This window comes from Magnolia sinica, chromosome 1 (genome assembly GCF_029962835.1).
Source record: "Magnolia sinica isolate HGM2019 chromosome 1, MsV1, whole genome shotgun sequence".
In the NCBI taxonomy this organism is placed as follows: Eukaryota; Viridiplantae; Streptophyta; class Magnoliopsida; order Magnoliales; family Magnoliaceae; genus Magnolia; species Magnolia sinica.
This window is the reverse complement of record NC_080573.1, coordinates 107,711,119-107,737,359: the sequence shown is the minus strand read 5'-3', so window position 1 is coordinate 107,737,359 and position 26,241 is coordinate 107,711,119. Positions and strand designations below refer to the sequence as shown.

General features: G+C 38.7%; 1 protein-coding gene across 1 annotated transcript; it reads right to left on the bottom strand.

The window, feature by feature from the left end:
• Positions 1 to 8,995: 8,995 nt before the first annotated feature.
• LOC131255796 (uncharacterized) lies at positions 8,996 to 23,528 on the bottom strand. The gene is made up of 9 exons (XM_058256670.1): positions 23,088 to 23,528; positions 22,139 to 22,325; positions 20,546 to 20,679; positions 18,660 to 18,772; positions 17,673 to 17,919; positions 12,091 to 12,246; positions 10,498 to 10,577; positions 10,230 to 10,279; positions 8,996 to 9,398 (listed from the first exon to the last, which is right to left on the bottom strand). The coding sequence occupies exons 1-9, from the start codon at positions 23,487 to 23,489 to the stop codon at positions 9,253 to 9,255; spliced, it is 1,515 nt and encodes a 504-aa protein (XP_058112653.1). The 5' UTR covers positions 23,490 to 23,528; the 3' UTR covers positions 8,996 to 9,252.
• Between the last annotated feature and the right edge of the window lie 2,713 nt (positions 23,529 to 26,241).

Sequence of the window (26,241 nt, the reverse complement as noted above, 5' to 3'; positions counted from 1 at the left end):
ACTGGATTCTGACTCAACAAATGATCCATATTTTGAACCATCTGATGTTGATGCTCGTCTTAGTGCATTAGAGGATAAAGTTGAGAATTTAAATATAAAGATGGAAAACATGTCTGTTGCTCATGATTTACAATTCAAGTACATGCGCAAATATCTTAGGCGTTTGAACAAAGGCATGCACCAACTTGATCCCTCTATTCCTGCTCCGTCATTTGGTTCTGGTTCTGACTAGTTTATATGAGACTTCTGGTCTGTAATAACTTTATAACTTAGCACTTGGTTGACTGATTTTGAGTTGGATACTATCTATATTTTATGCTGGATATTTATTCTATGTGAAGCTATACTGAGTATCTCTATCACTATTTTGCTATACTCTCATAACTCCTCATGTTTACTCTCATATATCTCTTTATTTAGTTCTCGTTATTGTTGTTTTCTTTGTCATATTATGACAAAAGGGGGGAGAATGGTTTGTTCTTAACGATGTGATTGTGAGAGGAGTAGCATTGGTTATGTTACTCAGGTCGAAGATTTTCGACTGGTCGAAGATGCAGTCGACACTGTTCCTTCGGCTGGTCGAACAGATTCCTGGACTAGTCGAAGCGAACTAGTTGAATGAAACTGGTTGAATGTTGAATATTGAAACTGGTTGAATGTTGAATATTAAATATTAATTTGCAGGAAAGCCAGTTTATATGACCTGATTCATAACTCTTTAACCAGTTGTTTTACTTTATGTTTTGGTTATGTGTTTTGTCACTAATTTGACAAAGGGGGAGATTGTAAGTGTTATAGTTTATATCCCTGTCTGTTGTCAAATTTGTGGTGCCAAAATCACTGTTATATATAACTTGCATAAGTGAAGCTCTCTCAAGGATCAACATTCATAAACAAGTTAAGCTCACAACAAGCAAAGCTCACAAGTACAAGGATCAATCTTGAATGCAAGAACTGCTCACAAGACAAGACTCAAGCTGCAAGACTTCAAGAAGAGTACAAGGCAGTTTGTAAAGAACTCAAGACACTTTCAAGATTGAGCTACATCAAGATTTCAACTACATCAAGACTTTAAGGCTCATACTTCAAGGTCACTAGTTCCTAATGTTTCAACGTCCTTACTTCATGGTTGAGGTTTGACTGACCTTAGGTTGACCTTAGAAGTAGGTCACTTTGGATACATAAATCGAATGTTTATTTTACATAAGTTTGGTCTGTTCTTCGACTAGTCCTAGGCCTTCTTCGACTAGTCCTAGAGTTGCTTCGACCAGTCTAAGAAATTCCTCGATCAGTCGTGAGTTTGTTACAAAAATCGGATAAAATCTGTTAGGCTTCGAATAGTCCAGGAATCTGTTCGACCAGTCGAAGGAACAGTGTCGACTGCATCTTCGACCAGTCGAAAATCTTCGACTCAAAATCCAGCGATGTTTTTCAGGTTCTTCGACCAGTCGAAGGTGACCTACGACTAGTCGAAGGAGACCTTCGACCAGTCGTAAAACGGTCAAAGCTTATTGCGCCAGATTTTTCAAATATCTGTTATTGCTTCGACTAGTCGAAGAGCTCCCTAGACCAGTCGAAGACGCGATCTGCTCACGTATAAATAGTGCACGAATCTCAGAAGAAATCATCGAATTAATTAATCCGTTCAAGCCAATCTTCGTCGAACTTCTGAGAGATAATTCTGTGCTCCATCTAAGCTAAGTGTGCTTATTTAATATTCTCTTTCCTTAGCTTTATTTAATTAATTTTGTTTCTGCTATTCCAATCTAATTTGATAAGAGGAATTGTTATTCCCTTTCTTTGGAATCAAAATCAATTAAGGCAAGCCCTATTTGGTTTAATTTAAAATCTATTAGAATTAGAACCATTGTAATTGAGTATTGGACATTCAATCATCTACTCTGATTTGGTTCTACCGGGCTGCTACAACGAAGGAGATAATCAGGTATTTTATATTTAATTGTAAATTCCTTTCTGTTCTGGTTTCTTTCAAGATTTGCCAGAAAAATCTTATTATATTGGTTATCTGAGGAGAGCTAGGAAAACTCAGAAGTGGGGTTTTTTTTAATTGTGTAAGCCCACAGACAAAGACACAATTGTAAAGGTTTTGGGTGAACCTGGGAAAACCTATTTTGTTAGTGAACGCTAATATCCCCTGAGTGAGGATATTAGGAGTGGAGTAGCATTCTGTGTGGCTGTTGTTTAACAGTTGGTGAACACACAGGCGAACCACTATAATCCCTTGTGTTGTGGTCGAATGATTTATTCTTCTGATCTTTAATTATTCTTTTATGGGATGTATGTATGGTGGTGAATGTTGTAATCATTTAATTCAAGCATTGTGAGAATTTTGTAATAGTTTAGAATTTATTTTCTGTTATTCCTTTATCAGCTTGATATTCAATTTCTTTTAAAAGTTGTTCCAGCAAGGTTGCCCTGCCATTTTTGTGGTGTATGGCTGTCCCTAGAACAATACATTTGTGATTACAATTTATTTCAATTCAGTTTGTATTTATTTCTGTATTCCTCTTTAGTTTCAGATTTGATACAAAGATCTTTCTAGAAATAAGGTTGTCCTACCATAAACTCTGGTTTTTGGGGAAAGGTTGTCCTTAGAACAACATTTGTATCAACCTCTCAAGATCTAAAATTTGAGGCTGTTTTACTTTCCTGCATTGTGATTTACTTTGGCTATCATATTCTTTTTAATTCCGCTGTTATAAGTTTTATTTGGCATTGTCCTATTCACCCCCTCTAGGACATATAGCTAGGCCTTTTCATTATCAGCCTTATGCATCAAAGGGTCTATAGCCAGTTACCGGCACCCCTTGCTATCTATATCTCCCTTGTTCTTGTAGGTCCATCGGTGGGCATACATCCACTACCGATTATATCTATCGGCCCACAATCGGTGACAACATATTGGCGTTGTCTATGGGAATGACAACAAAGTCAACTTTTCACCATCTCTAAACCCACACCAGCCCTCCTTCTGATGGAAAGTCCCCACTTTAGCCGAATCCGCCCATCGAGCTTAGGCGTCCCTGTCACTACCTAGTCCCAACCACCCTCATAAGTAGTGGTACAGGAGTCTCGCAACTGAGGTAGCCTACTTATCTCCCTCGAGAACCAGGTGGGAGCCTTGATCGGTAACATGGACCGTATCATGAGACTGTTGGAGAGGTAGTACGAATTCCCAACCAATCAACGAGAAGAGGCGGAGACAGTGACCAAGTAATCCCGCCCAATACAGTCGTGTCCTGAGCCGCACTAGGGGAAATCCTGACATAGGGGAGCATTCTCACCCAAATGCAGACCCCAGAAACCACCAAGCTTGCTGAGTTAAGCATGCATCATACTTTGGATCAGAGGCGACAAGTTCGAAGAAAGCCTTTCGAGATTAGGGGCTAGCTTGGTGATGTTTACCGAGCGAAGGCCCCAACTTCTGTTGATGCCCTTCTCGAACAGACTGAATCATCGTTTACAGATGACATCATGTAAGCCCAACTACCGCTTGGGTTTCGGATGCCCTAAGTATCGCCCTACTCCGGTTCAAGAGACCAGACGGAGCACATGGAATCATTTAGAGCATGGATAGAACTTCATAGCGCTTCTAGACCTGTGATGTGCAGGGCATTCTCCCTAATACGGACCGGGGCAACTCATAAGTGGTATAAACACATGAAATCAAAATCCATTGGCTCTTTCACCCAACTCAGCAGGGCTTTTACCACGCAATTTATTGGAGGTAAGGATATAAGGAAACCATCAACTCACCTCCTCATAGTAACCTATAAGGAGAACGAACTATTGAAAGATTATATCGCCCGATTTAATGTTGAGGCTGTCTACATAGATAGCTACGCTGACCAAGTGGTTCTCACAACAATGATGGTTGGGCTTAAGTGAGGAAAGTTCCTCTTTTTGCTCAGAAAAATCCCTTGATAACTCTCGCCGATCTCTTTAATCGAGATCAGAAATATTCTAATGTCGATGAGTTATTCAGCGCCCGTAGAGACGCCCGAGGTGAGGGCATCTTGATTGAGGTGTACACGAACCAAGTTAGCTCGGTTAGCTCGCTCGACTCGACTCGAAAAAGCTCGATTTGACTTGGTTTGAAGCTGAGTTCGAACCGAGTCGAGCTGATTTTTTTAGCTCAAAAATAAGTCCAAGACGATTTTGAGCTGGCCCTAGCTCGACTCGACTCAGATCAAACCCAGCTTGAATCAAACTCGGATCGAACCAGTTCGGTGACTCGGTTACTTTGATATTGATGTTGCTCAACAAGTGTTTGATGAAATGACCCAACGAAGTCTAGCTGGTGGCAAGGAAGGTATGTATATGAAACCAATACCCTTTTTTTCTTGATTTTTATGGTGCTTAGAAGGTGTTTGATAAAATACCTGTAAAACCATTGTTCCTATCTTAAATACAGTGAGATTTGGAAGGTGAAATCCAGGTGTTTGTGAAAATGCTACATAGGTAAACTTGGCTCAATCTTGGCTCGAACTGGCTCGAGCTGCTGATCAAACCGAGTCGAGCTGGCTAGTCATGGTCGAGGACCGAGTCGAGTGGAGTTCGAGCTGAGGTCAGCTAGTGGCCGAGCTGTGTCGAGTTGAGGCCAGCTCGACTTGGTTCGACTCGATGTACACCTATACATCTCGATAAGAGATAAGATGGGGAAGGAAAATAAGGAATGATCTAGCACGAGCTCCAAAATAAGAAGAAATGATGACCAGAGCAGTGCTCCCCGAGCCAATTGGGTCATAGAGAGCCAGTTTTGCTAGTACACTCCACTGAACACCATGCCAGAGCAGGTGCTCATGGCGGTTAAAGAAAAAATGATCTTGAGGTGGCCAAAAAAGATGAGGGCCAACCCGAAAAAAGAAGAAGACAAGATGAAATATTGTCACTTCCACTGAGACCACAGCCACAACACAACTGAATACTCCGATCTCAAGGAAAAGATTAAATCACTTATTCGGAGGGGATACTTGGGCGAATTTGTTGCTATACGCAGAGAAGATCAACCATCTCCTCAGCAGGAACATCGTGGGGAGAACAACAACTAACCAATTAGGAAAATATGCACCATTTTTGGCGGACCCACCAGGGACGGTGACTCAAACCTAGCACGCCGAGCCCATGCTTGGAATGCAAGAACCACTGATGAAGGCCATTAGGTAAATGTCACTGGCTGATTCGGGAAAGAGCCTAAGATAGACTCGTGCACGATTCTCTTTACAGAGGAAGATGCTTGGGAGATTCAGCACCCCCACGATGATGCATTTGTGGTCAGCATAACCATTGCTAACCACAAGGTACATTGGATGTTGGTCGACACATATAGTTAGACATACATCCTATTCGCAATCGCTTTCGCAAAATGGGAGTTGAGAGATCAAGACTGCAACCTGTGCGTATCCCTCTACTCGGCTATGTAGGAGAGAAGGTGACATCGAAAGGAAGCATCCTTCTACTAGTGACAACGGGAGAGGGCTCGAACCAGTTCACCACTATGGTAGATTTTCTTGTGGTAGATTGTCCCACGGTATATAATGTAATTATAGGTAGACTATCCTTAAACATCATGCGAGTCATAGTATCTACCTATCACCTCGCTATGAAGATTCCGACTGAGCATATGGTCAGTAGAGTTTGGAGTGACCAGCTCGAGTCCTGACAATGTTATTTGATAGCTCTCCGAGGAAGGTCGCAGCAACAACAAACGATGGATGCCACCTCCCTCGATCCTAGAGAGGAGACTATTGAGAGGGGATCGCCCGTAGAAGACCTCATCTCAGTGCAACTCTCTGAGACCGACCCATCCTGGATAGTCCAGGTTGGGTCGCTCCTTGAACCTCAACTCCTAGCAGAGGTAGCAAACCTATAATACTTCGAACAAATTTTAAGAGTACAATTCTTTTTTTTTTTTTGGTCAAAAAATTGAGATAGAATTGAACATTAAGTGGATCATATAAGTCAATATGTCCATGACATATTAAACGTAAACTTACCTTCAGATCGCCAGTTCAAATATTATAATTGGTTTGAATGATGGACGGGTGGGTAAAATCCATCAAATTGATCATCTTAGTAAATGATTCACCTAATGTGTGCTGGCTATCTTGTTAATCATGCTTTAACCTTCAAAATAGTATAAGTATAATAATTTTTACCTGAGTAGAATTTTCGGTGTGAGGCTGAATGAATAGATGATCGCGGTTTATTGAAGATATTGATCGATCTGGCAATCTAATTTATGTCAAAGTGCTTTCGTATGATTCATCTTGAGTAGATTTATCATGTTATATGATTTGATCATATCATATAAACTTTGATCTTATTAGATCATGTGCATGTGTATAAGACATCATTATGACCATCCATTATCTCATTTATCATGAATATTTGAACACCGACACTAATGCTCCCTATACATGTACATCATGGCCTATGATTCTATATGGTTAGAATTTCGTAGTTCGTAGCCATTTGTGATATACACACGCATGGCATCTACACTCTTGCTCGGGTGGTAGACTCTTAGGAGTTTCAACACCCGGTTAAGGGTTCAAGTATCCACAAGTGGTGAAATCCCACTACGGCGTGAGTGTGTGGGGGTGTATGTGCGTGTGTAAAAAAAAAAAAAACATGTGTGCACCCTTATTCTGGATAACCGTGGAGTACCTAAATACACCCTCAGACCTATGAAGGGTTAAGATTAATCTAATATAATCTAGTAATTATTGAGAAACTAATTTTAGAAACCATAAAGTCATCATTTGTAGAGATTAACCAAAAAAGATTGCGTGATTGGTGAATGTGGGGCCACGTTGGCAGTGTAAGTTCACATCCTAGAAGTACCATGAGATATTTTCCTCGGTGAAATAGAAAACACGTATGAAATCTTTAAAAAGAGGCGTGCGCACCTCACGTATCACAGGGAGCGGATTGGATACTGAACGCTTCAGTAGCCAAAACGCTACTGAATTGACGTGGTGAAATTAATTGGTTGAATGCTACGAGCGTGTTTCCAAGCCGTACGGCCTACTGAGTTTTAAATTTGTCTCATTTTTTAGGCTACATTAGCAGATGATATGAAAAAATTGGACAGAGTGGATTTCTCACAAATATCAGTGTGCCCGCACCTAGCTTGCCGTCGAAGGAAGTTTATGCGGATGGCTTTAGCCGCAATTGGAAACGGAAGCAGGTTAGCTTCTAAGCTAGATGAATGTTACGTCACCAAGTTTTTTGGGCCCACCATGATGTATGTGTTGTATCTACACCATCCATCCATTTGGAAAGATCATTTTAGGGAGTAAGTAAAAGAATTAGGTAGATGCAAAGTTTAAGTGGACCCCACCACAGAAAAAAATGGGAGGTGATGGCCACCATCGAAACCTTCCTAGAGCCGACCATGAAGTTTATTTGAGATCCAACCTTTTTATAAGTTAAAAAAGACATGGAATAAGGTAAAGTATTAATATTAACTTGATCGAAAGCTTTTGTGACGTAGTGAAATACAATTGATTAAATATTAATAGCATGTTTCCTTATAATTAAAGCTCTTTTCCTTAGAGTTCCGTTACACGGCTCTCTCAGTTTCCCGATGCACGCACTCGACCGTAAACCGTTTTTGCAAATCATATTTTTCTTTACTCTCCTGTTGAAGTGACGTCAGCACTTTTCATGGGTGCCACTATAATGTATGTATTGTATCGACACTGTTCATCCTTTTCTTGATATCGTTTTAGGGCATAATTCAAAGAGTGAGAAAGATCTAAATTTCTAGTGCACCCCGCTATAGAAAATAATGGAGATTGAATGCCCACCATTAAAACCTCTTTGGGCTACAGTAGCGTTTTGGCTACTGAAGTGTTCGGTATCCAATCTTCTCCCCGTATCACGTACCATTTATCTCTTTACAAACAAACTCAGATCTAAATAGGCTCCACATCCTGAACCCGTATCCATACCATCCAATCACTTCCTTTCTATCTCAATATTGTATGTCTCAAATTTTGATATTTCTAAGCAAGTAGTATAATCACAATCTTAATAAGAATAGTGAACTATACACTGACGGTGGGCCAGGCATCCTTTGGATCAAGGTCAGATATTGAGTACGCACATGAATGAGAGATATATGTAATACCTCATCCCTAGGGTAGAGATATGGACATCCATTTTTCCACATGTGGTACATTTGAACGTCTACACCTCTCCAAATTTGATCAGGTGGGCCACACACTCTGATGTGGAGTAGATAGATTTATCCCACCATCATATCAGAGTGGGATGGACCATTGGATGTAGAACACTATCAGTGATGGACCACAACTATAAAAGCACTACTTTTATTGGGACCCTGCTCATTGAATTTGGTGGGTCTTGATGATCACAAATTGATTAAATTATGAACGTTGACATTAAACATCAATTCTATATAGAATTGGTGTATGTGTATATATATCTAGCATATGGTCTAGTGTTGATAGGAACTATTACGTGTAGATCAACGTAAGAATGATGGATCATGGGTTCCATCACAAATACTCATCACTTCCTGCAAATAGAAATCCATTAACTATGCAAAATATTTTTCCTAAATGTTATTATGTTCATTAAGCAAGATCAACAGTTTAGATCATTGATTCACGCGTTTGGGCCTAAGTTTGGATATGGCACGAGTGTAGTATGGCGATATGTTTCTGAGTACACTACATCAAAAAATCCTCCTTGAATTACGGACCATATTTTACTAAAAATTAAGAGAGAGAGAGAGAGCATGCCCAGGCCGGGCCGTGCCTCCCTGCAAAGGGTCTCGGATCTATGAAATTAGGTGGACTGGACTCATGTTCAGTAATCCAAACTGCTCATCTATTGCCCTAAGTCCAGGACTTCCCTTTTTAGACGCTTATATCAACTGTAAGTCAAATACATATTACAGAAAGGAATCACCTTTCCAGATTCATAAATGAGATCTTATGTAACATTTGAAAACAACTTATTTATTATATACGTAATAGATGATGGGAAACACAATAAGCGGATCAGATTTACATAACACCATGTATGGACCTCAGTTTGATATAAAACATGAACAGCGTGAGTGTTCTCACACAGAATCCAAGAGAAATCTTGCAGAGATTTGTTTTAACCAAAAAAAAAGAAAAAAAGAAAAAGAAAAGTAAGCGTCCAGGTGTTCACACATCAATCACGGCATCGGTGCAATTTCTCTTAAACCACTCAAGCTTGGTTTGTAGTCCTAGCAGCAAGATCGGCATAGTAGTGTGCAATCCATCCGTCGATGATATTGATCTCCTCGTTCCGTTGCCAGATTACCCACTCGGGATCATCTGGCCTTGTAGAATATATATCCATGCAGTGGGCCCCTGAACATGAATTTTCGATCAGTACAAGTTCTCCTGGCATGGCATATGCACATGAGATCCTTACCATTCATCTTCGTTCACATGATGATTGATAGAGACCATCCAGTCATTGGGCGAACTCTTGGATGGGCCATAGCTAGAAAAAATCATTCTGACCACTCCATTAGTACATTTTTCTTTTATTTATTTTTTCAGCAATGGGCCATCCATCAGAAAGCTGATCAACCGTTCAGTTTAGATTAAAGGCATGCACGGATCTCATAAGCTATAAGGGCAGTACCATTAACTTCACGAGGCGGGATCCACAGAAAAGCTTTGAGGTTAAGCTTAACCCATAATGGGATGTGTAGGGGCCACCATGATGTGTGAATGCCATCCAATCTGTACCCTTGGTATGATATCTCCTTGGCATCGAAAAATCATGCCTGTGCAGAACTTAGGTGGGCCAAACCATGTACTAAAACCTCTACAATTACGTAGTGTGGTTAACCTGGATCTTGGAATGGCCTGATATTTGGGGTGTCCATTTATCCTGGTAGGGAAAACCTTTTTATGGATTTGATAGCGTGTACAAGATGAGTGGGCCCCACACACTCTGAAAAGCCTCTAACATTATGCGAGGCATCCCAACTCCGATCCCTGTGCTGCGGCCCACACGAGTTTGGACCGGCCGGATTTTTGGGGCATGCACTGAGGAGAACATGAGAGGGGGCTCATCCATCATTAAGCCCTATCAATTGCATTGTAGGTTAAATCTTAACTCACAACGAGATTCGTGGGGCCCACCTGATGTGCAGTAGATCACAACAAATAAAAGGATGGAGGAAGTACCTTGAGTGGTATATATAGCTACAACACTATCCGATATGTTCTGTAGTACCCTGTTTACGGAAAAAATAATAATAAATAAATTCTCACTTGGCCATTTGAAATCAACAAGTAAAATAAAATAAAAAGATGCTAAGGGTATGTTTGGTTGCACCAGAGTTAATAAAAAATCGAGAAAATTTGCACCAAATTAGACTGATTAATTGTGAAATATCATGATAATTGATGCAACCAAACAGACCATATGAAATATAGAAGCGGATTTTTATACCCTCCCACACTATAAGGGTCCCTGAGCCCATTGGAAAATATGATGTTGCTGCTAAATCTCTGTAGCACCGATTTTATATCCTGTAGTTGACACCAAAGCCCAGTTATTTTCAATTCTAATTCTAAATTTTAAATGATAGAATTGCATGAAGGAAAGCATTCGTATGTTTATTAGGACTTGATTGAGAATAGTATTAGAAACTCGAAAGAAAAAAAAAAAAAAAAACTCACATGAGTTGTGAGTTTACTCAACTAAGATTCCGCGAGGACTCGGAAAAAAACTCAAATCTGATCATGACTCGGTCAAAGCTCAAGAAAAACTCTAACTCAACATTGGGAAACAAAAAAAGCCTACTCTGCATACCCAACAAAACTCATTTAAAGTCAACTAGCTCTGCATTATATATAGATTATTTATACTTTTAAAATATTAAACATCCCCGTCTGAGAAACTCGCCTGAATTTTCAAGTTGCCTCAACTCAACCTGACCCAACTGGTTTCCAGTCAATTTGTCAAGTTACCATGATTTGCACATGCAAAACAGGAATTAAATGGAAATCTGGGGACAATTTCTCAAGTTGTACCATCTTCTCACCAAGTTGTCACAATCATTTTTTTTTTTTTTTTTATGTAGCTGGTGCAGGTAGAGATGTGATGAGGTTGATCACTGTCTTCCTTAAGGGATAATTACTCTGAATTCATGGAGCTCTCGGGACTCGACGCATAGACTCCTCGAATCCATGTGAGATAAGCAGGAATAATTTTTTATAAATTAAAAATAAATTAATTAATGATTAAAAAAATGAAATGACAATTATTTAAATAAGGTGCTCAAACTTAGAACAAAGTTTTATACTTAGACTCCAACTCAAACACCCTAAAAACGTGACTTATTATAAAAAGTAAACTTATTATTTATAGATTACCTATATTCCTACTACACTTCTTAGTTTCGGGCAAAAAATAATAAGCATCTAATTTGGCCCAACCATGTTATTTCCCTAACTTTTTAAAGCCCTTTTTATATTCAGCACAATTTCTACAACTCAAAGGATCAAATGTTAAACTCGAACTAAAACTTACTATTTATAGTAAAAATGAAACTAAACAAGACTTTTGACCGTCGATCTGATGGAATCTTGCAAATCCAGCATGGGCAACTCGTCATAGCGGGTTGGTTGGCTTAAGTAGGTTCTCCTTGCCCAAAATCATATAAAACATGTCAAAAAGCTCATCCCATTTTGCGAGATACGACTGCAATTGGGCTTTCTCTGTTCCATCTTTGCCATGAAAGTGTCTTGGAAGATGGAACCTCCCAGGCATGATAAGTGAGTAGGACTAGAAACCCAAATCATCCCTTGTGAGATTTGTCTCTACCAAGCTCTCCTCAGGAGCTGGAGAAGGACAATAGAAGTGTTCGGATGGAAAACTAGATTGAAATGCAATTATTAGCATGCTAAAATATCATTTCTTAGCATTACGGGGATTGCTCCTAAGTTTTGAATGCTAGGAAAGATTCTTAAACTGAATGTTCCCAATCCGATTTTCTTTTGCATCCAAACATAGAGTTGTAAGTGTTTGGGAGAGACTTACATGCCCACCAAATTCTGTGGTTATCCAATGAGGCCTTGGAGTGACGCCAGACATATTCCTACACTCGTCTGTGTAGTTTTTTAGATCGAAGGGTTGCGCTTGGAACATCGTATCATTGCTCCCGCAGCCAATGGGCATTACCATCTCCGTACATCTCTGCATAGCGGGAAAACAATAATTAAAAAGTGTTTATATGAAAATAAAATACAACCTGGTGTTTTAGAAGTACTGTGGATGGTGGTACGTACTCGTGTTAGTTTTAGGCGTTGAAAAGACAATAATAATATGATTTTGACCATTGATCAGGATGATTAAAGGTCCATGTGGATATGTTATTAATTTCATAATTCTTACGTGAGTTTATTGTAAATCATACATCTATCCATGGATTAAAGGAGAAGGTTTTACGTGAGTTGCACAAGCAGACTCTAAGAGCCTAATTTGGCTGGGCAGATTAAGAGGGATTAAGAGGGATGCGATGGTAAAATCCTGGGATATGCCAAACGAGCCAAATAGACCCGATGAACTTGTCCCGGGATATAGCAAACCCATGGATCTTAGGGCCCGTTTGGCCAGGCAGATTAGAAGGGATTGGATGGTATTAGAAGGGATTGGAAGTTAAATCCCAGGTCTGGCCGGGCGTGCCAAACAAACTAGGTGATCTGATCCCAGGATATAGCAATCACATGGATCTTAAGACAATCCACAGACAACGTCATCATTACCTTTAAATCCCATCCAATCCACCCTAATCTGTTCATATTTGCCTGGGACGTGTTTGGTTTGAGGGATTGGAAGGGATGGGAAGGTTTAATCTCAAGCGTGCCAAACAGACTCGATGTAGCAATCCCAGGATATAACATTCCCATGGATCTTGCACCAATCCACTGACGCAGCCATCATTACCTTGAAATTTGGGCCATCCACCCTAATATCATTCAATCCCTTCCAGTCCACCTGGCCAAACGGGCCCTTAAACCAATCCACTAGCATCACCATCATTACCTTAAAATTGATCCCATCCCTCTTAATCCCGTTCAATCATGCCTGGGTCATGTTTGGTTGGATGGATTGGAAGGGATTAGAAAGTAAAATCCCGGGATATGCCGGGCGTGCTAAATAGACTCGTGAACTTGTCCCGGGATATAGTAATCCCATGGCTCTTAAACCAATCCACTGACACTACCATCATTACCTTAAAATCCAACCCATCCCTCCTAAGCCCATGGGATCCGTCCGGCCAAACAGGCCTTAAATGATCAAGTGGGTACAGTACATGCATATAAAGAAAAATTTTCCTTTTTTGCATGATTTATATCCAAAAGGGACAAGCCAAACACCTTATGTTGTTAGTCATTGACGCACTTCATCAAGTGCCAATGAAATTGCAGTCACATTGACGTATGGATAACATTATCTAGGAGTAATGTTTTTGTAGACATTAACCATCTATGCTAGGGCCTGCATATTGATATATAGACTGGAGTTGGCATGGACCAATTAAAAAGCAGAGTAAGCAATTTATGTGTCATATTCATTTATTCACCTGCTTGTAAAGTTTGTGTAGAAAAGTGAGCCCTCAAGATCTGACGGTCTACATGATATGGGACTTCCACAAAGCTAAAAATGAACGGTTTAAATTTAGCGGTCCATCAGTAGATGGGTCTAATCACCCATCTGATTCTACCGTATTGATGGCCTCAGATCACAATCTATTGCTTAGATTGTTTTAAGGGCAAGCTAGATGGATAAATATCAATCTCTCAATTTTTCTCTTTTTATTCTCGTTGTTGCTTAATGTATTATTCATGAGAGAGACTTTTCCCATTTATAGGGAATTATCGGGAGTTTGGATGAGATCAGAAATTATCTAGTCTTATCCTTATCTCCTCATCTAAATCTTTATTTAAAATTGTAATTCAACTTCAAACGGAAGAAAGAAAAATGATTAACAAAAAAATAGGCCAAACCTCATGGGACCCACCCACTAGTGATTGCCCACCAGTGGGCCCCACTAGCCTATGTCCAAATATCATGATTAAAAGAATCAGAAACGTGAGACCAGCTGAATCACCGTAATCTTCTCACAGGTGTTTTAATATTAAGTGACCACCTAACTAGTATTCAATAACTCAAGCTTTACAATGCACGTTCTAGTCTGCATGACCACACCGGATGGAATTAACTCGTGGTCTAGAGTACTCGGCCAACATACACAATTATCCAACTTATCGAGTTATTTTGAAAAGTCAGTTTTCACAAACTTCGACTTCAAATAATTTAAAGCAATACTTATATATATATACGCGCACACACACACACACACACACACACACACACAATTTTAAGAAAGGATATCGTTCACAAAAGTCTATAAAAAACTCGATACTATCGGCGGATAAGTATTCAAGTGCATGTTTATAGTTCTAAAAACTTGGTGTAGCTGTCACGGGATCTTCCCTACGCAAATATGTAATTTGGAATCGATCGATTGCTGTTCTAGTATAACCGAGTCTGGCTAATCAATGACCTTTCGTCATACTACACCAATTCCATTTGCAAATCCTCGTGTCTATTAACCTCTTGAGTGTTCATCAAGGATAATCTTCATAGGAATTCAACTTCCCATTAGTTGAAGGAGATTCTACCCAACTTTTATCACCTTAGTCATCTCAATGAAGAATTGTATGCAAGGTGATTAATCTTAGAGTTGAAGCTTTGGCAAAGCAACGGCATCAACGATCGGGGGAGCACAAGGGAAACTGATTGAAGTACGAGAGATCATCGATTAAGCAACTCAAGAAGGGATTATAAAAGAGACTCAACAAACAAGTTGTCAAATTGTAATAGTCTGCTTACTCTTTTTTTTTTTTTTTAAATGTAGAATTGAGTGTAGAGTTACAAAACCAAACTCACGTAGGTTCTTATATAGGATCGTATCGCCACCGATACGGGTGAGTACGTTTTTAAGTCCTTGTGTAGGAAACCGACAGGAGTGTGTATGTGGGTAAGTCTTTGAGTAGGCTACCAACACAGATGTGTACATGGTAAGTCCTTGTGTAGGCCACCGATACAGGTGAGTACGTGGGCAAGTCCTTGTATTAGCATTTGGCGAAAGTGTACACTTCTAAAGGTTGGAGGTGAACTTGATTTAAAACTTCTAATAGTGAAATCTGGTACACTCATGGGTTGAGTGTGCCTGTTGGAAGTGGATTAGAGAAACCAAATCTCTATATATGTTTTTGTTTGGAATTATCATCTGAGTACTTTTTTAATTATGCTTATTGTTGAGTGTTGAGTATGAAATATTGCATATTTCCTCCTATTTATACATTAGTTTTATAAACATGATAGTGCTTAATCAATTTAATTATGCTTGTTTTCATGTGCGAGGTGTTTTCGAGAGCTTAAGGTAAAATTGATGCCAAAAGGAAGATTTATGCTCAAAAGATTAGCAAATGAAGATTTGAAAATTTGGAAGTTATTAATGAAGAATTCACATGCTAAAGATCGAAGAAAACCAAGTGAGGAATAAAGAGAATCAAAAATTTGAAGTGAAGAAAATAAATTCTTGAATTGTCTTGAAAACAAATATATTCCTGAAATTGTCCTCAAAAAGCATATTCTGAAACTCCAAGTATATTTCGAAAAATTGCACAGAGTGCGTATATTTGAGGCGGTTTCTAGATTTTTCCAACTCAGTGTGAAAGTTGGAGTTCCACAACTATAAATATGACCTCCTAGGATGTTTCAAAGCATGTTATAGGGTTTGGAAAGGTCTCAAGGAGCATACACAAGGGAGGAGGAGCCGCGAAAGAGTTTTTTCTTCTTCCCTAGTTTATTTTTAATACTTTCTTTAAGAGATTTAGTTTCAATTATGTATATGGTTGGCTAAATCTCTTAGGTAGGGCTAAGAGGTGAAGCAGCTTGTAGCGTGTTTGGATGTTTATTTTGCTTTGATTCTTGTTCTTATTGAACTTCATTGATTTCTAGTTTGATATTAATGGAATATTTTTAGTTTTTTATGATTTATTATTACTCAAGTTACAATAGATGTTGTCATAGCTTTGGATATATTTTTTTCCTGTTTTGAGATAGTGAGATTAGTAAATCCCGTTGTTTACTATCGTTTCCTGGGCATGGTAGGGTGATGGAATCTCTTCCAATCATCACAATTCTCCTTCATTGATAATTAGGTCAATAAAAAGTTTAGATTTGATCTAAATTGCTTTATCTTCCAATTGGATAAGACAGGACTCCAATTCCAATTATATTCCTTGAATCAAGTAAGGTAGCATCTTGATAGCTACAAGTGGATCCTCGACACCCAAGTTCCCACCTTTAAATTCATAATTATTAATCAACATTATTCACCATTACTCTCAATTATTCAAATTTCAATTTAGATCTTTTTTTAGTTCTAGCTGTAACTATTTTCAGAATACGTATAAGTTTAGTCTCTGTGGATTTGACCTCGGTCTTACTGAGTTATTATTACATCACAACCTTACACTTGGGGTTGTGAACACTTATGTGATTGATTAATGAATTATATGTTTGAATGATTAGATGAATATTATGAATTGATAGTTAGCACATCCCACACACATGTAAACTATCATATATGAACTAGTTGTTTCATTGGAATATGATTTATAATCTATGTGATTGGACCTACTATTGGCTTGGAAGCTTTAGTGTTAAATTACTTTACTTAGTTAAATTTGTATATTAGTTTAAGTAAGCAATAGTGTGTTAAATTATTTAATTTAATTTATATATTAATTTAAGTAAGCAATTATGTATTAATTGGCTAAAATTTTATTTGGTCTTAATCAACCTCTTTTTAATATAACCTTCATTTTTTTTAGTTCCGTCAAGCTTTCACGTATAGCTTGTGGCCCCTTACCACGTGCAATTTCATACACCATTCACCTTCTTCGATTATAGGATCTCTTATTCTCCCCTTATGATGACACCTATAGGAAACCCTAGATCCATTGAGAAATCCCTTCTCAAGCCTTTATAAGTGTAAAAACCATATCCCTTAGCAAAACCCTTTTCCCTTAAGAGAAAACACTCATATTATTAAAGTCATAATCTAAAAACGAATTTAAATACCCTTATTTATGCAAATCTGCAAAAAGGCGACGTTCGTACCATGGTCGACCGACAATCGACTGTGAATCATCATAGCAAGTCACGGTTGACCTCAGAATTTCCTAATCGACTGTGAAAATCACGGTGAGTTCTTGTCAACCCTAACATTTACTCTACACCCTGCAAGATGCAAGGCATTGTGCACAACACTTGAAAGATGGTGGGAGGTTATGTTTGAACATATAACGGCCTTAAAAGGGAAGATTATCTTCCCCACCCTATTGATTTGCATCCACTTGTTTGGCATTCGGATAATTGAAATGGTACAATTAAAATGTAATAAAACAATTAAACATAATCATACCATTTTAAAGTCAAGAATGAAAAATGGGCATACGCAAATCAATAGTAGTGTTAAAAACGATAGTAAATCACAACTCATACCTACATACAAGAATCTGTTGCACATATGAAGAATATACCTGATATGTCCATGGTCCAATCGTTCCTCCTGTATGGTCAGATTCAGTGACAGAATAGCAACGCTGCCGTCCCTCTCTGGCAACAACGGCTGCAAATATCCGACCGAGGATATCTGTCCCTTGTGGTGCTCCGTCGATCGCATTACATATCACATTAACTGGATATTTCGGTGGATAATTGTATTGAGCCGCCGCAACAAATAATATTCCTATGTAATCTTTCAGCTCTTGAGTGTCGTTCAAAGGGCTTAAAATTTCAACAAAGATGGAAACATATATGTAAGTTTCGAGGAATACTCATTACTTAACATGGAGTGTACGATTATCAAGTTAGACTGTCCATTCATTTCAAGGAGCTCTTGAGAGGATCTGATGCAAAAATCACACTGATGGATCAGATGATGTTAACCATTGGATCCATGGATTGGAGATGTTTATCACAGTGACTAGTGTTTAAGATTGTTAGGATATCGAATCACTGTGATTTTTGCATGGTGGCATGATAAGAGTTTGATAGAATAAGGGAATCTTCGGATTGTGGGTTGGACTGTCCACATCTCCAATGCAGCTGGTTGTACCATATGTTTATAGTTGATAGCAAATGAACGTGTAAGAGCTTGGCTAATTGCACGTGCATGTGCATCCCAGAATCATTGCATCCTCCCACACGTGCCAATCATTGGATCGGCCCCATGCTTAGATTTTTGAGGCTCTAATGCTTCGAGATTTCTAAGGCCATTACACTCGACAGTCAGTCTTCAGTGTGTGAAGCAGATGGTAAAGGAGGATCACCCAAATATCAATATTCAATGTGCACATGTGGCCCACCTGTTGAGAAACTTGATGTACCACGCCATCTACACATTTGCATATCATTAATGGATGGTTCAGATGCCACGTGCGTGTGTCGCATTGTCTCGTTTAGAGGTGTGGTACAGGTGGATCTATACACACGCGTGGGATGGGGAAACCATACTTGTAATTTACCTGCAGGTGTGGAATTTTTGAGACAAGAGAGTAAGGCCATTGGATTGGGAGGCGATTGTGTCGATTTCAAACCATGACTGCCTTATGGTACTGTAGCAGCTCTCGCTAGTTTCCTGCACCCACAATAAAAAGATGGGCTATTTGTTATTCTGCAAGCCTATGCAAATGTTCGGCAATCCAGACCGTTGATCTGATGTTCCCCACATTGATGTGGGTTCACTGACAATCTCCCACATTGGTTGATCCTAGCACTTTGGCCATGGATGAGAAATTGGTTTGTTGGTGGTGAAGAAAAAAGGTATACCAAGGTTATAGTTCAATGGAAAAAATAGGGTCAAAGACTAACCGTTGGATTTCGTCAAACTGGGAAATTTTTGGAATCATTACCGTTTGTTAGTGAGGACAGTCAGATCAATGGTCTAGATCACTGATCATTGGGCCTCACATGTTCGGGATTGGGGCCACACAGGACAGACTTGGTTGCCTGTTGCATTATCTGGCATGTGAGTTCACCATTATTAAGGAGGCTGGTGAGTCATCAAAAGATTATGTACATGTGAGACTAAAGTTAGGTGGACCAAACCGTTTATCTGATGTTACCCAACTTGGATGGGGTATGTCCCGAAAGATTCTCAGAATGGAAGATCCTATAAAGCCTTCCATATCCTAAACCTTTAAATGTTATATTTTCTCTTAACCGTCTATCCGTAGGTCACCATATCTAAGATTGGGGTCATCCAATTTGATTAGCCTCTGGTTCCCACATCTAAGGTGGTGGACATTAGATGAGCGGTTTGGATCAAGGCCCACCCTGGCAATTACACGTTTGCTGATGAACAGGACCCTAGCATCATACTGAGCAGATGATAGTAAGATCAGATTTTTACCCGTTTATTTTGGACAAGATAATATTTTAGTTTAAACCATCCATTTGACATCACCTATTAGATGGTTAGGATCACTGGATCAGTCTGATTTCTTATCTATGCTACATCCTCGTCTTGTGCTATAGTTTGGATGGTATGGGATCTGGATAGCCATACATCGCGCTGGATGTATGTCAAGAGCATCAGCCATCACCAGTTACTTTTGCACCATTTAAAATATGGTGGCCCACTTGAGTCTTCCATCTACCTCACTTTTAGACTCTCGGCTTACAATGACCGGGCAGACAATGTGGATTTCATGAAATTGCATCTAATATGGACGTGGATTGTATCCTCTCGGTGGCCTCATTACTACTGGAGTGGGCCCATAATGATATATGTGTTTTATCCACACCATCCATCCATTTTGGACCATTATTTTCAGGCATGAGTTAAAAAATGACGCAGACCCAAATCTCAGATGAACCACACCACAGAAAACCAGTAGTTATTGAACACCACCATTAAAAACTTCATACAGCTCAATATACTATTTATTCTCCATCCAACCAGTTGATTAGGTCACAGAGACTTGGATGACTATATATATATATATATATATATATATATATATATATATATCATCTCTATCCATAACTTTTGTGGCCCCCATAGAGTTTTAGTTGTAGGCATTGTTTACTGCGGTGTGATCTACCTTAGATTTTGATCTACCAGCTCTTATTTGTCTCATGCCTTAAAATGAGCTGAAAAAATTGATGGAAAGCATTGGTAAAAGACCTACATTATGGTGGGGCCCACAACGCACCGTCCGGCTATTGGCAATGTCAGTAGGCAATCCACGTCCATCTAATATGCCCCATCCACAATGGGACCCACACAATTTGAATGGTCTCAAAAACCAATGCCACGTGTTAGAGGATAAGCTACCACCATTTTTAAATGATTCCAAACTAACATCAGCTCTACGTAAGAGAGGAATATCCATGCAGAATAGCTTACTCTGTAGTCCTTAGTTACAACCGAAAAATATCCGTTTTCTGGGGTGATATCATCGAAGTAGAGAATGGGTGCTGATGATGCTACTGCCCCAATTGCAATGTGTGGGTATTTCAATCTAAACCATGACGCAAGCACTGCAAAAACAAGGTTATCATCAGCCAAATAAATAAATTTATACTTAAGGTGCGTTTGGGTGCTCCATTTATGTGAATTGCAATAATTCAATTCAATTAAGGGGGTCATTTGATAGCATGGATTTTGAGCACTTAGGAATTGGAATCTTGCATTTTCAATTCAAATATTGTTCATCACCTACCAAAACTATGAATTTCAAATCTAACTTGAATTGAAAATCATTTAAAAAAAAAAAAAAGCATCCTCTTAAAATTACAAATTATTTAAACTTCAATTTAAAATATTCAAAAACGATTTCCCTTTTAAAACCCAAGCGAAAAGATGGTGTGTAAAATTCTTATTAAATTTTGTGATACCAAAATCAGTACGGGTTTATTCACTTTTTTAGTTCATATGACCTATGTTTCACATGCTAACAAGGCCTAAGTGGTGCTAAACCCTTGGAGTGGTATTTTTGACATTTTCATTATTAAAATGAGGCTTTTAAGATAAGTTATGCAAGGGTTAAGAGAGTTATGAATCTTAGAGATAGGGATTTCTTTTTGTATAAGCGGGTTTTAAGAAAGGGATTAACTTTTTGAAGGCCAAATTCAAAGCTCCAAGGCTTTACAAGTGATGCTGTAAGGTTTTCTTTTAAAGGTTTTCAAGATAAGAAGATCTATTACTAACATTTTAATGGTGTAGGGTTTTCTCTAAAGCTTTTTCAAGAAACTTGTATTCTTGACGTACCTCATTCCTTATTATTTGTAATATCTTCTTAATCTAGTGGATTTTTCTTTGTGTAATTGCCTGTAAATGTAACCAAGTGGTGAATCACATATATTTTGTGTTTTGGTTTTTTCTCTATTATATTCTTTTTATTTATTATTTGTGATTCTTACATATTTCGTGTGTCATTGGAATAAAAAAGTACTTGATTTTTTATGGTAGATTGTTTGAGTGATGGCTTTGTTCGTATCAAGTGGTCAACGACGATTTGAATCACTTTTATGAATTTTGAAATTTCTTCGACTGTCTTAATAGTCGGCTCAAGTCAATATTTAGGCAACCAAACATAATTTCCAAATTTCACATAATTGAAAATCAAAGTTCCAAAGACAACCGAAATAATGCAAAATTCAAAATTGATATCCAAATTCGACTCCTTAGGAGATATTCAAAGGAGGGAATCTAAAACGAGGACACAAAAATGTGGCAGGATGTCATCACGAAATGAAAGACTCAGCCAAGTGATTGACTCAAACTCAAAAATCCAATCTAATGATTGTAAGTTAAATTGTAATCCCATAAGGGATCCAGTCGATCACCGAGTCAACTCACTGAGTTTTTGAACATCACCCGCTCTTCCATTTTGGTCATTCCACTTCATCCATTGAATTCTTGCAATTTGGTCTGACCAGTCATCCAAATGCACCCTTAATGTATTTAGTTAATGGTCATGGTTTTGTAGTGGCCTACTTCCACCGTATGATCCTCCATAGGCGATCACCGGGCAATTCTCTGCAGATAAGTTCTTCTTCAGGTCGATGATCAGCTCTGCATAGTCGGCTAGAGCTTGGGCCGAGCTGAAATATCCGAGGGTGCTGGCATTCCGAAATGCTTCGTCCATTGACCCAAACGGTGTGGATTCTCCATAGTATCGGTGCTGTTACAAAAAAAGAAAAAGAAAAAGGACATCAATGAGAAAGATTAGAGGAAAAAAAAGAAACTCCACTCTATATGTGCCATGCACATGTAGAGATGATTAGATGATTGTAAGAATATTTCTATTATAGGATTCATCCCATGTCTATGATGTACCTTTTCATTTCTCTATAAATTCAAAGATCCCTATCTTAATCAGGGTAGGAGAGTTCTCATCTTTTCACTTGTTTGGATTTACGGCAATTCAATAATCACGTCTCATGGATGATACTCACCATCAAATTGTATTTCCGAACTCCAACCAGCGAAAATGTTCTTTCCAAAGGTCCACATGCAAATTAAAAAGAATCAATGGTCAAGATCATCCGTCTTGCACTACCTTTGAATTATGGCCCGCCCAACTCTTCCAAAAGATGAACTGTTCTAATCTCCCGAACATCTCCATACATGAGTCCCACAAGCAAATCTATGCAAAACCATAATAGGATCCTCCAAAGCCATTACAAAATATTAAACTCGACTTGCCCGAGCCTACTCAACTCGACTTGATCAGATTTCATCAACACTCAAGAAAAACTAAAAACTTGAGAAAAACTGGTTTTTTTTTTTTTTTTTTAAAAAAACACATTCAGCATCAATCGAAATTATTTTTACTAAATATGTTATCTCTGCTTTCTAAAGATTAAACAATACCGAAAAGCTCAAGAAAACTAGTATGATTTTTCAAGAAATTCACCCAAAAAGCTTGAGCAACCATTCTCACCTCTATATAAACAAGGAGAGATTTGTAGTGGGGCGCGTTATCGGTGAGAAATCCTGCAGCATTAATATCATTAAACAAACCCGACTCGTCTCCGGTGTAAACGAAGATCGGAGCACTAACGTTGGGGCCGCCCCAGTATCGGGAGTTCACTACATATCGTTGTTGGAAGGTGGTGTAACTTTCAGGCCTGTAGTTAAAATGGTCTAGCGTTTGTGTGTAGTACAACGTTTCAAAGCCGTCCGCAGCAAGAGATTCAGCGTCATAGGAGCTGCGGGAGGTTCTTGGGACGACGCCGAGCTTCGGAATCTTCAAGGGTGTTGTAGGTAGGGTTAGTGAGAGAAATACAAGAGTCCATGCAAGCACTAGCTTTGAAGATGTTGGAGAAGTGCTTGTACTGGCCATGTTTGCAGGCGGGGAATACAATGGAGTTTTAAGCTTGGGAATAGCAGGCTTATATGTATTGCGAGCTTTGTTGAGCGACAGATAGCTGAAACATCCAAGCCATCCATCATGTGGACCTCACCATGTAAGTGCTACTGTGGAAAGATAAAGGTGGTCCACTCAGTAAGTGTGCCATGATATTAGAAATAAATGGCCTGGTTAGAAAACTTTGGGCGATTTTTTCACAACCGTACATTTGTTGGATTAGATGATGGGGAAGAATTGTGGCCCACCTGACCCTTGAACGGACCTGATTGTTAGGATGGGGAATTTTCATGGTGGTGTGCTTGTGATGGATGGCTTGGATATGATATTCCACTTGTTTGCCACGTTGGCGCGTGCATTACCTGACTTGTACACGCATGTGGGCTTAGCAAAGCTTAATTATTGATTGTTGTCTTCTAAGCTAATTATCAGGCTTTTTCATACTTCAAGTGGGCCACAGTGTACAGAACAAATGGATGGCTAGAAAGTAAACGGTTAGTTTGTTTTGTATGTTGTGGCCCACCTAATGGGAATGTTGGATCTAGCACACACGATTCATCGGCACTTTTGATTATCTGTGAATGGATGGGCTACACTCGTGTGGGGTTGGCACGCTTCTTGTATTGCGGTTAGATACATTGGGGCCATTGAATGCGGGTCTTTATAAAATGGACAGAACTGTTCGTGTAATGGTCTTCAGAGATGAAGGGGAAAAAACATTATAATGCTGAAATATTTCAACCCTTTGATAATTCAATGCTTAAAGGGAGGGTTCATATCTAAAGGAAGGAAATCAAATGATGATCAGAGAGCTAAAATATTCTAATCTAAGAGTTTTTGTTTTTGGAAAATCCAATGTGTGGCCCATCATATGAACGGTTCAGATCATTGAAATATGGCCTCATATCCAAAGGCTGATGTCTTATCGCAAGCTCCTTGTATCTTAGCCCGTGTCCTTGTCTTCAGCTTCATGACGTCCTTGCTTCAGTTTTGGTGTCTCTTCTCTTCTCGTATTCTATATTCCCAATCAAATGGCCGGCGCATATAAAGAACAAAAGACCGGAATCCTCTACAGCACCTGTTTTATGACACGTGCTTTGGGGCCATCACGTTGTATATATCAAATCGGCTCCATTCATCAGGTTATATCCTTTATGTTATCCTTTTGGGAATAAAAATAAGCTAGATATGTAAGTCATATGGGCCACACCACAGGGACCAATGAGGATAGGATGCTAACCACAGGTTTGTGCCTGGAGTTACCATGGTGTGTATTCTTCATCAAACCCATTAATCTTGTGTAACTCAGCTGGATGAAGAGAAGATTTTAAAATTTAAAATAAATAAATAAGAGTTAACCTGATCCAAATATCAAACAGGCCACACTACATAAACTTAGAGGTTTTAGGAGATTTTATATTGTTCCAGTTGAGGTGGGCCTCATAAGCTTTCTAGAGGACTAATATTTTTATAATTTATGGTTCAAATAAGTGTTCCATATGATTAGCGGAATACATTTTAAAACTACAATAGGGTAGGTCCCACATGGCTTGTGTTCTACGCCCTTGTGCGTGTAAAACAGATGTGGGAAACTATTCCAGCATAGACTCCATCGAAAAGAGAGGTACTCGATAAGCACTTTGACCTTTTAAATTAACACTTGCGTCCCAAATAATATCCTGCCTTCCAAGAGTAGAGAATTTTTTTTACGCTAAAATTCCTCAAGTAATTGGATTCTATTGAAGGACAGAATTTCTAAGAAGGAAAATTACATTACTTAAAGTTGTGGGGTCCACTGGTATGTATCTCACATCCAACCAGCTGTACGTATGCATCACACCATGGCGATAATAAGAACAAAACATCAGCTCAATCCGATCATCAGATGGGCTACCTTATAACTGAATCGGCCATATTTGTGGTTATTCTAATAATAATAGTTGTGTGGTTGACACCATGATGATAATACTCACAAAACATCCGCTCAATCAGATTGTCAGATTGGCTACACTTGAGTTAGGATATTTTGGATGGTGTACATTTTCTTTTATGAATTGGACTACCTTACATTTGAATTTACCGTATTTTTGTTGGCCTAGTAATAGTGTTTGTGGGCATTGTTAGATGGTTTAAATGTTATATATGTCAGATTTTCTATTATTGTATTTCTTTTTTCTGATTTTTTTTTTTTTTTTTACAAAAATATTGTACAAATATATAGGGAGATTAGCAACCCTATTCTTGGCTATACATAGATATTGTACAATCACAAATATAATCTTTTTGATTTTTTTTTAATTGACAACTCATTAATTGATTTGACAACTCACACCAACACTCCCTCTCAAGTAGAAGCATTCAAATCTTCAATGCGCAACTTATTTAGTGAGTTGTAGAAATCCTTGCTTGATACGGCCTTTATAAGAATATCCGTCAGTTGGTCTTCGGACTTCACGAGTGGAAACCAAATTATTTTAACTTCGAGATTTTCTTTGATAAAGTGTCTGTCAACCTCCATGTGTTTAGTACGATCATGCTAGATCGGATTGTTAACAATGGCGATAGCTGCCTTGTTATCACAAAAGGGGTCCATCTTGGATGTAGGAGCAAACCTAATTTCAGTTAGAAGTCTTTTGAGCCACAGAAGTTCACAAAGTCCTTTAGCAATTCCATGAAACTTTGCTTCAGCACTTGATAATGCCACCAATTTTTGCTTCTTACTTCTCCA